Source organism: Physcomitrium patens, chromosome 9, assembly GCF_059467195.1.
Source record: "Physcomitrium patens ecotype Gransden chromosome 9, ASM5946719v1, whole genome shotgun sequence".
Lineage (NCBI taxonomy): Eukaryota > Viridiplantae > Streptophyta > Bryopsida > Funariales > Funariaceae > Physcomitrium > Physcomitrium patens.
The window spans coordinates 5,042,878-5,057,832 of NC_143418.1; the positions used below are offsets into that span (position 1 = coordinate 5,042,878).

General features: G+C 40.7%; 1 protein-coding gene and 2 long non-coding RNA genes across 7 annotated transcripts; all 3 read left to right on the plus strand.

Moving 5' to 3' along the window:
- The first annotated feature begins 375 nt into the window (after positions 1 to 375).
- On the plus strand, positions 376 to 1,471 carry LOC112286828 (uncharacterized). Its single transcript, XR_002971151.3, has 2 exons — positions 376 to 974; positions 1,186 to 1,471. It is a non-coding gene; the product is annotated as an uncharacterized LOC112286828 (long non-coding RNA).
- A 1,187-nt stretch (positions 1,472 to 2,658) lies between these two features.
- On the plus strand, positions 2,659 to 10,769 carry LOC112286827 (uncharacterized). 3 transcript variants are annotated; one of them, XM_024529135.3, is made up of 12 exons: positions 2,665 to 3,463; positions 4,663 to 5,383; positions 5,714 to 6,246; positions 6,447 to 6,543; positions 6,676 to 6,747; positions 6,924 to 7,363; positions 7,695 to 7,850; positions 8,112 to 8,331; positions 8,626 to 8,786; positions 8,895 to 8,984; positions 9,427 to 9,525; positions 9,726 to 10,769. In XM_024529135.3, the coding sequence occupies exons 2-12, from the start codon at positions 4,799 to 4,801 to the stop codon at positions 10,030 to 10,032; spliced, it is 2,760 nt and encodes a 919-aa protein (XP_024384903.1). In that variant the 5' UTR covers positions 2,665 to 3,463; positions 4,663 to 4,798; the 3' UTR covers positions 10,033 to 10,769. The 3 variants fall into 3 exon arrangements, with proteins under 3 accessions (XP_024384908.1, XP_024384903.1, XP_024384904.1); XM_024529136.3 differs by having other exon boundaries at positions 4,670 to 5,383; XM_024529140.3 differs by lacking the exon at positions 9,726 to 10,769 and having other exon boundaries at positions 2,659 to 3,463; positions 9,312 to 9,452.
- A 138-nt stretch (positions 10,770 to 10,907) lies between these two features.
- Positions 10,908 to 14,731, plus strand: LOC149988348 (uncharacterized). 3 transcript variants are annotated; one of them, XR_016504706.1, is made up of 3 exons: positions 10,908 to 13,505; positions 13,782 to 13,829; positions 14,046 to 14,149. It is a non-coding gene; the product is annotated as an uncharacterized LOC149988348 (long non-coding RNA). The 3 variants fall into 3 exon arrangements; XR_016504707.1 differs by lacking the exon at positions 10,908 to 13,505 and adding an exon at positions 14,425 to 14,731 and having other exon boundaries at positions 13,525 to 13,829; positions 14,046 to 14,199; XR_016504705.1 differs by having other exon boundaries at positions 13,782 to 14,149.
- Positions 14,732 to 14,955: the final 224 nt, after the last annotated feature.

The following is a 14,955-nucleotide window of genomic DNA, read 5'->3' on the forward strand; positions in this document are numbered from 1 at the left end:
CTCAAATTAAAGATACTGAAGTTAAAAATAATAACTAAATTTTGTTTAAAGATTTTAAAAAAGAAAGATAAAATAGAAAAGACTCAAAGTGAGAAAAGAAAAAATATAGCTAAAAATTGGGGTTTTATTCATTCCCTTGACCAAAGGCATTAATATGGTTATTCTTTGTTTGATGTCCATATATTTATAAAAAAGTTCACCTTGTTAAAAAAAAAAAAAAAAACACAAAACACAAAACACAAAACACAAAAAAACACAAAAAAAATGCTATGTCAATTGAGGTCAAAGAGAGACAAGGCAAAGAGGTTTTTATTGCCTAACTTGACGTAAACCAACGAAAAGAGGGGCTTTTCCAATGCTCATTGTTCACATACAAGTGGTGTGGAGCAAAGGTGCAAAACCCAGTGCCCTTCCTTGCCTAACCCTCATCCACAACACATCCTTTGGAAGTGAATCATGGGGATGTCTTGTCAAACCAAAGTGTGTGTGTAGCTGAGGTTTTAGGTCAGAAATAGGAGGCATGTATGTGTAGGATGGAGTGGCTGGCTTTGTCTGGAAACCTGCTACCCAAGAGATAGGCAGACAAGTCTGTGCAGTGTGGAGGAGCTTGCTATCAGTTTTCAGTGGCATCTGGGGATGAGCGTCTGGACCCACCTGGGGGATGACGTAGGGGAGATCAATATTTTTGTTTTTATGGGTTACTCAAATAACATGGAGTGTCTGATGGAGTACTAATTTCTAAGATAGCGAGTATTTAAGGCGGAGAGTGTTTTGAGTTGAGAGTTTGCATTATCCTTGCTGTTTGTAGAATATGGCGGATGTCAACTTAGTCCTTTTACTCAAATTTATTAGTTCGAGATGATCCGCAGCACGGGTATTTCTTGAAGGAAGGAATAACCTCTTCAGGTCGGCAGCTTGCAAGGGATAAGAGAATTGCAGACACATCGCAATGGCGACGTCTTATGGCAAGCAAGGTGATAGAATCTCTTGGACCGTAACTCTTCCCAGTATTTTAGGAGTTCAATGTATCATCTGGTGTTTTTCTTATCTTAAAATTGTGAGAATCAAATGCGGACATGAGCAGCCTTTACCAGTTTCATTCATCGTCGTAAGAATCTGCGAAACAAACATGTCGATCCAGTCGCGAGTAGTTTATCCATAACTGGTATTGAGTTGATTGTGCAGAGCGTGGATTTGGAGTCACGAGGAGCAGGTGGGACCATCAATTACTCATCCGAATAGGAAGAAAACTCCTATAGAACCCTAAGGATAAAGCGGAACTAGTTGAACCCGTGCTGTTGTCACGGAAAATATGATATTTTTTTTGATGTAGAAGTGAATCATATGTGCTGTTAATGTCATGTGAATCTGTAAACCTGGTTCTGTTAAGGCATTGTGAATCGCTGCATAACTCAACTTTTGCTTCACTTTTGATGAAAACAATGAGAGGTGCAGCTAATCAGAGATCAAATTTGTCTCCTCTGATTTATCCCGTCGGTTTATCCCTGATGTGTTTTATGTAACAGTTGTGTTAGCTATTAAGCAGTCTTTGCGGAAGTTTGAAGACGCTCTACTAGATCTTCTCATAGCCCGTGGACGAAATCACATGTCTTATGGTTGGGGTTGCCCTTCTATTTCGTACCTTTGAACTACGATGAAATTTCTCCACCAAGTGATTCCAAATGTAAGTGGATAAACTGAACAAGCGATTGTCTGCGGAATTCCTCATCAATCAAGGAGATTGCCTATGTGTTGGAGTCTGAGATTTATCAGGTTATAACTTTTAAATAATTGTCAATTTGTTGGTGTACTTTGTGATGGAGTAGTAGCTTTTTGTTTGTTTGTTTGTTTTTTTTTTGTGTTTTTGTTTTTTTTTTTTTGCCGTATTCATCTGTGTGATAAGTTTTCTCTGATTCTTTCCAATTGTACAGATTTCAATGCCATTTTCACGTTGGGCAGTGAATTGATTGACTGATTGTGTGGAGTAACGGGGAGGGTCAAAGGCCTCTACTACTTTGGGTTGCTCAACCAAACTGCAGCCCAACCTAGAAACGGCCTTTCTTGTTTTACTGCTCTGTCAAACTATTTCGATAAATCATCGATCTCTGTAAGTCTTGGCTGATTAAAGATCGATCACATTCAAGTCTGCCCTTTCCTAATTGCTTCCCGTGAAATGATTCAAGGAGTGAGCTACCTAAAAAAATTCCAAATGTGGCCTGTGTTCATTCTATTCACTTTGGATTTTACAGAATAACTGTTGACTGGTTGAGGTGTTGCTACCACATGCAATCTATCAAAGTTGTTTATTATAACATCGAAGTCAAATAGCTGCAATGTTAGATTGCTTGTCGTCTAGCGACCAACTACCGATGTGAAAGCCACGAATTCACTATGGCAACTGCATCTCCTGCAAAATTACAGCTTAACTGGAAGTGTTTTCTCTCAGCATTTAACCGCGAACAGTCGTTTAACCACCTAAGTCGGATTATCTCGTCCAAGAATATCAAATGATTTGGTGAAATATTATACTATATATAATCAGTACAGAATTTACTTTTTGTCAGTGGATTTGACATTTTTCCCACAAGTTTTTTTTTGCTAGCATAGTGAATTACAACTGTAAAATATAGACTATTTGACTCAACCTCCCTAGATGACCAGTTTCCAGATCACTACGGAATGTTATGCAGAACCGAAGAGAAACATCGCAAACACGCATCTGAAGCTCTACACTTTTCCACGCAGCAAGTAGTCTCATGCGAGAGGCGTCATCAACTTCAAACGCCAACGTTCCATTGAATGTTGCACCAACTCAGCGGTAGGCCATCACCATCATCATTTTCCCAACATCTCGCTTCCTCACATCAAACGCAGTAGCGGTGAGACGCTTTCATACCAGTTGTCCGTCTCCCGGTACAGTACCTAATGGAAACGATCAGTAATGTACCGAAGCGGTAGAATCCAATTTGCAGCAGAGTTGCTTCGGCTGGTCGCGAGTATGCAAATCCCGTCATGGGTAATTGAAGCTGCACGGGAGTATGGATTAGTGGGCTTGCAATACGGTAAACTGGGTTCGTTTTGATCATGAGGATCGTTAGGGTGGCAATGGGATGAACCAGGGGGACGGGGGGCACGGGGGAGACGGAGGACTCTTTCTGTGTCTGACATGTTTGGGGTAGAGTCCTCTGGGAGGTGAAGGTCTATGATATTCGTTTGTTTTCGATCACGAGAAGTCGGGAGTTCAGTCAAAGAACGTGATGTTGTGCTGGAGAGAGAACAGGGGATGATGGAAAAATAGGGTTTTTAATATTGTAAAGGAATTTTGTTGGTGTGGTGGATGGAGAATGTGGCGGAAGAAGGGGGAACGTCGAGACTGATGATGCCAATGTAGCACATATTGGTGTGGGTCCTGCAGTCGGGGTTTGGTTTTCGCTGTGGCCAGTATACAATTCATCGTTTTCATGTAAGTGTCCTTGTACCCTATAGGTTTTTGGGTTGTGTATTGGACGACGAATGTTGGGTTTGGGTTTAGTTCTTTGGAATCGGAATCGCGAGATTTTTGACTGTGCAGAGGAAGATTATTGCGAAGAGTGTTTATGGGTTTTCATGACACACAATTGTGTGAGCTTTGATAGCTGTGCCCTAAGTTTGCAAGACCCATTCTTATTAATTTCGATTGAGTAATCTATCAGTTCCTTCTTGTGTACTATGGATCACATGGCACTGTCCTGTTTTAGTTTTCTTCTCTTCTATGGCTTGACTGTGATATCTTGCAAAATGTGAGCTTCGCTTTAAGAGGCATTGTAAAACAGCTAGAACGATTTGTTTTTATTTATTAGAGTCTCTATTCCATCACTCGTCTTGATCGTTGAACTTAATAATTTCAGTCTTAAATATTCCAATACTCGTCTTGATTGTTAAACTTAATGATTAGAAAATATGCAAGACACTATGCCTTACTGATGGTGATTGTAGGTTTTCAGCACACTGATTTTCTGACAAGATTCGTGGCAATATATTAGACTTCGCCTAGTTCAAGGGTTCTGGTAGTGAAGGTGCTTAAGTTTTCTTTTCTTATCATTAAAAGTGACTTATGGTATTAATTTATAAAAGTTCGTTTTCGTGTTATGAATTTTTTTTTGAATGTGGAATTCTCAAATTCCAGATGAGTACTAGTTCCTTTCGAAGCATCAAAATTTGTCATGGTACTGAAGTTTGACAGTGCGCTTACGCACTTAACTATTTTAAATTAACTGACTCACCCTCTGTTTCGATCAATATCATGGCATTGGCGAAGTTGGTGCATACTTGAGTAGGTCCTCAATATGGTGACTATTGGTGCTTTTAGCACAGAGGATTGTAAATGTAAGCACCTTGAATACGTAGCGTTATGGATTTAGAAAGAAATAGGGTTGATTCCAGAACTGGAATACTTATTCTTAACCCTATTTCAGAACACATATGGTTGTATGTTTCTTTGCTGAACACCCACTCATTTTATTGTTTGTTCCTTAACGTTTCCCTTATGCCTCGTGTGACACTTGGCAAGGCCTTTTTATTACTTTTTGGGTTGGTCCTGTAGGCAGATTTCCTGATGTGCGTTTTTCCTTGGAATAGTGAATTTCAGTTCTAATTCATTTTCTAATTTGAAGTTGTATTCAGCTTGCAGGTATACTCTTTTTACACAATGCAGCAGTGGGTTGGCAGAGAAATCTTATTCTTTAGATGACAGGATTCACTGTCAACTCGGAGATATTCTACGCCAGTCTGGTTCACAGTTTCCCAACCTCTAGTAATTATGATGAATCCCAAAGCACCCTTGAAGGCTGGTCCCAGCCTAGGGAGCACGCAGAACCAATCCACTTCTGAATCGTCACGACTAGTGAAACTCCCGGCTGAGGTAGCTAATGGTCGCAGCAGACAATCGCGTGCAGTAACGTTCAGTGATTTTAGTTCGGAAACTGAGTACACAAGCTCTTCTTCTGGTGAGGCAGCTTCACATGAAAATGGAAATGGTAATGAGTACAAGTCGAACGGCACTGCTCATCGTCGAGATCGATTACCGCAAGCTCCCCATGAAGGCTTGCCTCATTCAACAGGACTCCATGAAATTAAGTCGGAAAACGTGGTCTACTCGCCTCCAGATGGTGGAGTCCAGAATGGACAAACTTCAGCCCCGCCGTCATCCAGCACTCAGCGGGTGGTGGTTAACTCCACCGTCACAAAAGAGAGGAAAGAGACTGATTCAAATGGAAGAGAGATTCTAGTTGTAGATCTCAGCGACTCTGAAGACGACATACGTACTCCGCTGAAAGAGTTGCGTCCGTTATGCAAGAAATGTCAAGCGCTGAAAAACAAGCAGCACATAATGAAAGTGACGAAGGTATTGAAGCCAACTTTCAAACCTGCTTTTTGAATGCCATTGTTTATTATCTGGGTTCATAGTGTGGTACACATGTTAGCTGTAGTTCGGATTAGAAGACTAAGTGATTTTTTCTGCTTCTATGAGTAGCGACCTCCCTTTCCTTGTACCACTCTCCCTGGCCTTGCACTGCCCTGAACCTTCCTTCTGAATCCTTCAAGACATAACAAAAGGCTTGCCCATTGTAGAGATTTGTTTGTTTGTAGCAACAATAGCGTTTTTCATATGTTGCTTTCGTCGAGCCATTCGTTTTTTCAGAGTTTCCCTTAAATAACACTGGAGTTGGTGTAGGTCACTGAGAAAGAAGACCTTGATACTTCGAAGGTGACACTAGTTGTAGACCTTACAGAGACTTCACCGCCTGTTAAGGATTCTCACATTGGGGTTGGAGAAGGAAAGGAATCAGAGAGAAGAAAAGTGCCCTTTGACGTCCTGAACTCGGCCTCTTCGAAAGCCAATGGAGAAGAAGTTGTGGCGAAAGCGGAATGCAGCAGAGGCCGTATTGAGACAGTAATAGAGTTTCCGCCGAAGTACCGTCCTCCCGCTGAGTCGATTCCAGAGGTCTTACGCGTTTCAACAACAGAAGTAGAAGAGCACGCGTTGTCGACGGCAGAAGATAGTGAAGATGAGGCTAGTACGCTCTCAGCTGACTACAGGAAGGCTCACTCTGAGGGGAACCATGTAGAGAAGATATCACCTGACTGGTCTCCCGGTATTCTATGTGATCTGTGCGAGAGAGGCCCATCTCTTTCTTTGGGCGCATGGTACTCTTGGTGCTGCGGGAATCCCTCACTAGGTTGCCCTTGCACCTCCGAGGGAAGGCAGTAAGCTCTTCATTTTCTGGGCTTCTCATCATCATCACTGCTTGTTTTCTTAAACGTGTGATTTGATGTCTCTTTTCACATAGTTGGCGTTGGAATCTCAGTTTTGCTTCTTCACTTGTATCGTGGGACACAACCCACCTTTAAAAGTGAGGCTATTGAATTCAATAGAATTGGATTGTAATGATATTTGTTTCTTACAGGCGAAAAGTAACGATTCTTGCCTGCAAAAGCGGGAAATCTACCGACCGACCTTGGAGCGGCAAGGTTCACAAGCTTTGCGGTCTCTGGTCTGCAGAGGTGCTGTGCTCTTTTGCACGTTTGTGTATTTTAGGAAACTGTTTCAGTTTGGAGGTTTTTAGAGTGAAGAAATTGCATTAATTTCTTTCCAGACGAGATATTGATAGCTACCATGAACTTTGATGCAAACAGGTTTACGAAGATGATAAGCATCCCTGGCGTATTAATAACTTGTGGGATGCCATGCGACGGTCAAGAAAATTTGTAAGAGGCTTTGACATCCTAGTGCTGCGATGCAGTACCCATGAATACTTATGAATACTCATGAATGAATTCTGGTTTTTAAATCGGTATGTAATCTATATTCATACTGGTCAAGTCACGTGTTGTCTAAATCTGATTGTTCAATTTATTTTCTACTTTGTGTTTCTTGGACGAAGAAATGCTCGGATCCAGATTGTGGCCTTTTCGGAGCAACCCTTCGATGTCGAGTTGGAAGCTGCAAGAAGAATTATCACTACCCTTGTGCTGACAAGCTGTCGGTTTATGGCAAATTGCGGATGTGGGAGGGCCTGGTGAAACCGGTTGCCTGCTTGGACCATCGGCATTTCAACGACGTTGTTGATACAAAACCACAGAAAGAGAGCAAGAAGAGGAAGAGGCGTAAGAAAGGTCCGTCTCCTGCATTAGTAACTGGCTCTAATTCGAAATTGGGGGAGAGGACTTCGGGTGGTGCCGATGACGTCATTGATATTGAAAGTAGCGAAGGAGAGTATTATCCTCATGGAGCTACTGGTCAGGATCAGATTCTTCAACGGAACACATCAAATGGTTCTGAATCAGGTGTAGCGCGCACGAAACGAGTTCACACCCCTGACAGGTAAGACTATTAACGTTGTACCCAGTTGCTTAACCGTTCGGAGCTCATTATTTAATCTCCATCTGTTTGAAATACGCGTCATGTATTTCACAATAGACACAATGCAGCCATCTCTGATTTTCTTGAAGACTGTCATATTTTCAAGGCATGAACTCTCTTGTTATTGAACCATACTTGCACCATCATCATTTGGTCAGTAACTAAGTAGTCATCATTGAATGCGTCGAAGAGTTTATCAGTAATCAAGGACATCTACATGAATGTAATGTTGATTACTTTTTTGTGAAACAACTTTTGCGGTTTGGGTTGAAGTTCTGTGCTGGTGTTGCAGTCAGCCAAAGCCTCTGTTTTCAATGCCACCTTACTTGGGAAAGAACCTTCTACGTCCTGACTTTTCAGGCGGCGTTGAGCCCATTCCCGTGCCGTGTACTAATGATGTGGACAGTGATCCTCCACCATATCTGAAAGAGTACATAACAAAATCCAGGTTTATTCCTCTTCTTAAGGCTGAAATGCTCTTATGGCTGCTCTATCTTCAAAGTAAGGTTGAGGCTTGTGACGTTGGTTCCAACTTTGAATGTGCAAAACTTATAAGTATGGTTACACTTTTTATAAGGCTTCTCTTCTGGCAGCTTTTGAAATCCCTTCACAAGTAGTGACGGTTCAAAACTTTGCATGCTGTTTGGACAGTGATCCTACCGATCGCGTGCAATTTTTAACGTTGTTCTACTTCGTTATTTCTTTGCAGATACCAAGGAATCCCATTGGGAAGTAACGAGTGCTCACATCCACTTTTGTTGAGACAAGCAAAAGCTTGTGAAGGATGTGTCGTGCATGACCCCGATGATCCCTCAGCTCCCATGTCCATACATATACCATTTGAAAGACGCGAGGATGACTTTCGCGAGGACTGGCTAAAGGAGCGGATGTATGGACGTCTACCTTATGATAAATATCGACGGCTGGTGGTGAGTTTCCAGCTGTGTTGCAAATAAGGCGAGGAAGAACGTCGGTGTTTGATGCCACACCTTTTTACAAGTATTTTAAAACAGAAAATAGTTATCAATACGTACTTGAGAATTTATGGCCAAGGGAGGCCATTCATATCAAATGAATTATTTTCGCTCCATGTCTTGGGTTTGATCTGACATTCTTAGTCATCAAAGTGATATTTAAGTCTAACCATCATTGGACAATTTTGTGGTCCTCTATCATGTTCTTAAAATACCAGGCATCTAATATATATTTACACCTGGAAACAGGTCGGGACAGATTACAATGAGCTTGTGGAGTGTAATGAACGGTGTGGGTGTGGTGAACACTGCATTAATAAGGAAATGCAGAAGGGATTGAGCACTCCCATTGAACTTTACAAGACTGTCAACAAGGGATGGGCTGTCCGCACACTGGTCGCAATCCCCAGGTGAGCTTTTTCCCCCCTAGCTTTAAGTGGTTCACCTTGCAGTCTACTGCTGCAACAAACCTATGTGTACAGAAGGCTTTCTGAGCATTCGAAGGGTTTTGGAAGCAGGGGTCGATTTGTGATCGAGTATGTCGGAGAGATGTTGACTCAAGATCAAGCTCAAAGATATGGCTCTTATTATGATGCACTCAAGCGAAGGTTGGTATTCTAAACGTTTCACTTTTATGATTGCGTTTGAAACAGCAGTTATCTTTGTAGCTCTCATCTTGTCAGTTGTTTTAAGTCTCTTGGTCCGCTGTTCCGGTGATGAATACCCACCAAATTTTTTAGATGAAACTCTGGAGTAATATTGAGATCGGGGGACCTTACCGGTTTACTCGAACTTGGTATATTACCTGTTGCATTGTGTTTAAAATTGAAGTTATAAGGTTAATTTCAAATTTTCGCGATTCGGTTTAACGTATTTGCTTAAATGTTTGGAAATTTCTGAGGGTGTTTGTGCCATAAAACTTGTTTCTCTGTCAGTTTTCCGTGGTGCAGGAGCATGGGTTCAGTGTGATGTGGTTGCTTGTTATTCTGGCAACCGTCATATTTGGCTCCTCTCCACCTACTCATGAACTAAATATGTTTATTGGACCAGCTATCTATATGATTTGGACTACCCGGAATCAAAGAAGACGCCTGACTTTACACTCGATGGGTTTTATGCATCCAATGTTGCTCGCTTTATCAACCACAGGTATTCATCAACAATACCTTGATGCTCAGGCACGTCCTTCGGTGTATATGAAGCTCATTGGTGTGAAGCTCACAAGCTCAGCCGATGCATCGGCGATCTCGGTCATCTACGTTTAAAAGCTTCCCATGATTACATGTGCTTGGTAATGAATCTGGCAACTACCCGAGATGCTAACATACTGTTTGTGTGCTCTGCTGTAGTTGTGATCCAAATCTGAAAATATATCGCGTATATGTAGAGACTACGTATAAGTGGCTTTCACACATTGGCATGTATGCCATGCGTGACATTGAGCCTGGAGAGGAGCTCTCGTATGATTACAATTACGGATTGCATGAACCACACGATGGGCACAACCTCCATGCAGCCGGGAAACTGCAGGCACGAAATCTGGAAAATGACCAAGAAAATACCTCGAAACACATTATTTGTCACTGTGGCGCTAAGAATTGTCGCAAGTGGCTTTGGCGCCCTTCTCACACAGTGGACGACTCTGAAGATGATTGAGTAGGAGAGCAAGTGCAAAAGAAACACTCATGGTTATGGTTCACGCACCATCTTCAAAGGCTATGAGTCTTCAGAAGAGAGGTGCAAAACTGCACCAATTTCGCATTACTCCACAGTATTCTTGCCTGTCGGATTGCAAATCCAAGCGTCACATCTAATTGAAAGAGCTAGATGGTTCATCTCCGACGGCAATCCTCTGCCTTCGGGATGTTCACTGTTACATTTTTTAGGCGCAGGCATAAATTGGGGTGCGCAGGTTGAGTACTTCACGCGCAAGAAGCAGTTCTGGATTATGATGTTAACTTGTCGTTGCTGCTGAATGTGCGAACTGAAGCACACCGCAGATTGCAATCCTCATTAAGGTTGCACTAGGTCTCTCTGAACTCACCAAGCTAAGCACACAAAAATGTGTGCTATTGATTTGCAACATTTCAAACCACCTCCCCTGTCAAGCCAGTATTGACATGGATATTGGAGGATTGAGATACTAGATATTGTAAACAGAAGATCCACTCAGTGAATAGCTCGGGGGTGTAAACTCTCTAGCTCTGGCTCAGGTTTTGGGATCTAGCATTTGTAGCTGGAGTGGCAGTGAAGATGATGAAGTTGATTTCACCAGCCAGAATTGTATTGGACTTCAATATCTGCTTATCTCAAGTCCGTGGGCCGCTTGTATGAACTGATTTGATAAATTGAAGTGATTGTCTCTATGAGCTTTCGCCGTGTTTTCTGTTCAATTGACCTGAATAATATTTTATATTTGCAATTTTTTCTTGGTGAGACGGAAGAAAACCGCTGCGGGTGCGCCTTATTCCACCATTTCAGAAGAATTAAGCGATTTCAAAGTGATTTCTGCCTCGTCTAGGAGGATTTGTATCCCAGCTATATGGTCAAGTGTCCTGTGGACAATCCCACAAGTAGAGGATACAATGTGGGTGAACTGAAATCGGAATTGGTCACATCCGTTTGATCTCGTAAACCTCTCTTTTGTCATCAGCACCTGCTCCTCACTTTCTCCACAAGTGAAAGGAGATGTACCACACATCTCAAGGCTCGTTCGATCTTCGAACACCAAAAAGAACCCTCTTTTTCTACACCAATAATTTGATTCTTGCTGCCTCTGATACCTACCCTAGGAATAACGCTAATCGCTTGCATGGTCATCCACAGGGAACCTCTGAAACCCACAAGGATGGTGTCCATCGGAGGAGGAGGAGGAGAAAAAATAATAATAATAATAAAATGGAAAAAAAATGAAAGAGCCAGTCCATTAAGGTTGAATAATGCTTGACCCACTAATTGCAGATGAGACCTTCTTTTTCTACCTACAACTCCAATATGTTGAATTTAACGAGGCAGATTAGTTGGAAATGCTGGAATTGCTCCAAGGTTGGTGACATGCTGCCAAAAGGAGTCAAGTGCTTAAGTTTTCTGAATGAGGCAACATAGTGGAATCTCAACAACTTGATGGGTCCTTTTGTTCTTCTCCTGCAGCAGCAGCAGCAAAGTCTGCCATGGTAGCTGAGAGAGTTTTGGGGGAGGCATGACAGCAAAGCAAGGAAGAGCTTTCCTTTACTCTTTTGGTACCCCAGTCTCTCTGCTTTTTCCCACCTCAGACTTGTCTTTGTTGAATTTTGCAGGATTGGGTTGGAAGTACATATACACACTAACACACACACATACACACATATTTATATATCAAGTTTTCTTCCTTTTTTAGATTTTTCTCGCCTCTCTTTTTTCATGCTGCACATGAATTGGGGTTCCTTGGAAGAAACCCACTTTTGCCTAGAAGCTCCTGCTGATGCTCAGGCTTTAACATTTACTATTGCACTTCCCCCAGGGCACAAGCTCATGGGCAAAGCACTGGTAGCCAGTTTCTTGAATTGGGCACTTTCAGAGTAAAAAAACAATGCCTGACCAGTTAGATATTCATTCATGTAAACAATTGTTTATACACACACACATGTACATATATGCCAACATGGCTCATAGCTTTAGTATGTGACTTTGTCTTTGAAGGGGGCAAAGTTGTAATTTGATAGCACAACAGTGGGTACTGTCCATCCCAAGGGAATTTTTTTTGTGATCAGTGGCTCGGATGTTGAGAGAGGCTGGACATGTGACAAGTTCTCAAACAATTCCCAGATTCATGCTCATGTCATGTGACAAGAGGGGGGCAGGCAGGCAACAAAAAATAAAAAGAACTAATAAGAACAAAGAAAATCAACAACCCCAGCCAACTGAAGAAAACATTAAACAAAAAACAAAAAAAACGCACCCGTATTTTCAAAAGTCAAGTTCGTTAAGTTTGTTTTTCAGGTATGAGAATCATCCATTTGATTTGTGGTGGCGGTGGGTCCCTACATATAACAGAAAACACACACACACATAATCGGGCTCCCATGTTCTTTAACTACATTAATCTTTGCCCAATGGCCACATGCTTTGGAATTCCTTTGAAAAGTTTCAAAGAAATTGTACGAGAAGTTGGGAGACAAATATATTGTCAAAGCCTTTTCCTTCTCCTCTTCCCCCATTTCATTTCCCTTGCCTTCTCTCTTGGATTCCTTTCCTTCTCACACTCTCGTTCACATACCCAATTCATTGTTTGTGTTGGTGAGCAATTTTGAGGGGAGAAGAGATTCCCAAGTGATGAGTCTCATCAATGATAGAAGCCTGACAGTTGTAGCCTGATGTTTGTCACACTCTTCAATATCATTCTTCTTGTATTGTTTCCATCCCTTGCACTAAGTGTGAAGACTCTTTCAAACTGACTCAGTGATGAGCCCCTTAGTGAACAAGAGAGGCATCTTAACCACTTTTCCATGGCCCTTTCTCAGTGTTGTTAGGGTTTTGATCAATCTCGGAATCAAAGCTGTGGTGGTGGTGGCAATGGTGATCCTCTTCCCAAGCCCAATGACTAAATTCTGGTGCCCATTTTGCACAGTTTGATGCATAATGAGAATGGGGGCAAACTTTGTGCTGAAAAATGTAGTAGTATGAACCCAATCTCTTGTAACCTGACTGCAGTAGTGATAAAATTGGAACAACCAAATGCTAAATCATCAAACATAAAACAAAACACCCTGTATGTATGTATTTACGTAGGAATACTTTTTGGTGTGTTTCTCTATTCTGTATTCTTTCTTTCTTTCTTTCTTTTTATGAAGGATGTACAAGCTAGGAAACATTGTGCATGTCTAAAGATTTACCACTGGGAAATTGAAATAAAATAAAATAAAATAAAATTTGGTCAATCGCGTTGAGACACGTGTCTCTATGACACAAACTTCTAAACCCCCTCAATACAGACCCAATTATCGCACTCTGACCGGCCAAAAGGGAACCCACTTATTTCCCGCCCTTCCCGGCAAGCGATCACCCCACGAAATGGATGACATGGCATGGATTCACACGTCAGCAGAGGAGTATCCTATTCACAGTGTGGGTTTACATAATGTTAGTTTGAGGTAAAACCCTAAAACTGCACACAACCTCAGAGTGAAGGCTAAAGTGGTGCCCCAGCTTTCGGTTTTGTGTCGTTAGGCAATGTTCCCACGTTCCCAGTTGATGCTTTTAGCATTGAATTTATTCTTGTGTGGACAGTGATGGCATACGCCACTGCCAAAAATAGGCAAAAATACGATTTCCACTTGGTACTTGATGTGAAGATGATCTCTTTTTCTCTTTTTTATTCTAACCTTGCAGATTTCCCATTTATATTGACGTTTCCTTCTCTACGTTAGGTGGAAAATTAAACTCCCGAGCAGTATTGGAAAGGACGAGGTTTTGTGGTGAGCTCTACAGAGTACTTGAACAGAATTTTATGAGTTTTAATTTTATTTAATTTTGTTTTGTTTGGAGTCTTCTCAAGAGGTGGAATATTTAGTGCAAAGCTTGCGTAATTTTTTGCTTCAAAGGTTAAAACATCATGATGGATGGTGTTTGCAAAATGAAAGAATAAGTGGTTGTGAGTATACTTTAGCTTCTTGTGTCACATCTGCTATCAGAATAGAGCTTATGGCAAAGACAAGGGGTTTGGTGTTAGAATGGCCAAAGCTTTTGCACAATCAACTTATTGCAATTGGAAATATGAAAATTATGATAAACAAAATATGTCACTTTCAAACATGAAGGTTTCAGAACAAATTCGTAAATAAAAATGTGAGCTTATTGTACTTTGCTCTATCTTCATCACCAAGTTTTAAGGTGTAAATTTTGTGCTGAATAATTCAGAAGCGTACAGAAAGTTCATTTCTCTTTCATAACCTGAATTTATACAAAATATAAATTACTTGTACTCCTATTATTTCAGTAACGTCTGTCAGTATGTTTTATGGAAAAATAAATATAAAACCAATGCCAATTTTTGAGTTGTGAAAATTTCAGATGCAAACCAAGTTCATACTCAGCAAAATATATATATACGAAATTCTTCAAAGAAACATGATGCAATCTACAGACCATAGACAAAAATGAAATTTTGAATTAAATAGTAAACAAAGTATTTTAAGCCATATCATCATAATAAACTTTGGGATTATTACAAAATTCATACAAATCATCTATGTTTATAGATTTTATGTATAAATTCATTCAAAACCCTGAATAAAATATCATATTCAATTTTCAATCATACATACATATTCCATCAAAAAATGGAAATTATGATAATATCATGATCAAAGGACAGCTACAGTGTATGTATTTTCGTGTTTATATATATATATATATATATATATATACATATATAATTTATTTTTCTGGAAATTTCATAATTTTTGTGAAATAAAATTAATTTTTTTAATAGTAACTCCATTCTACATATAAACACGATTTTACAAATTTGTACACCTGACCATGTTTATAAAGATGGAATGTCTATGTGTATATATATATATATATATATATATAATGCAA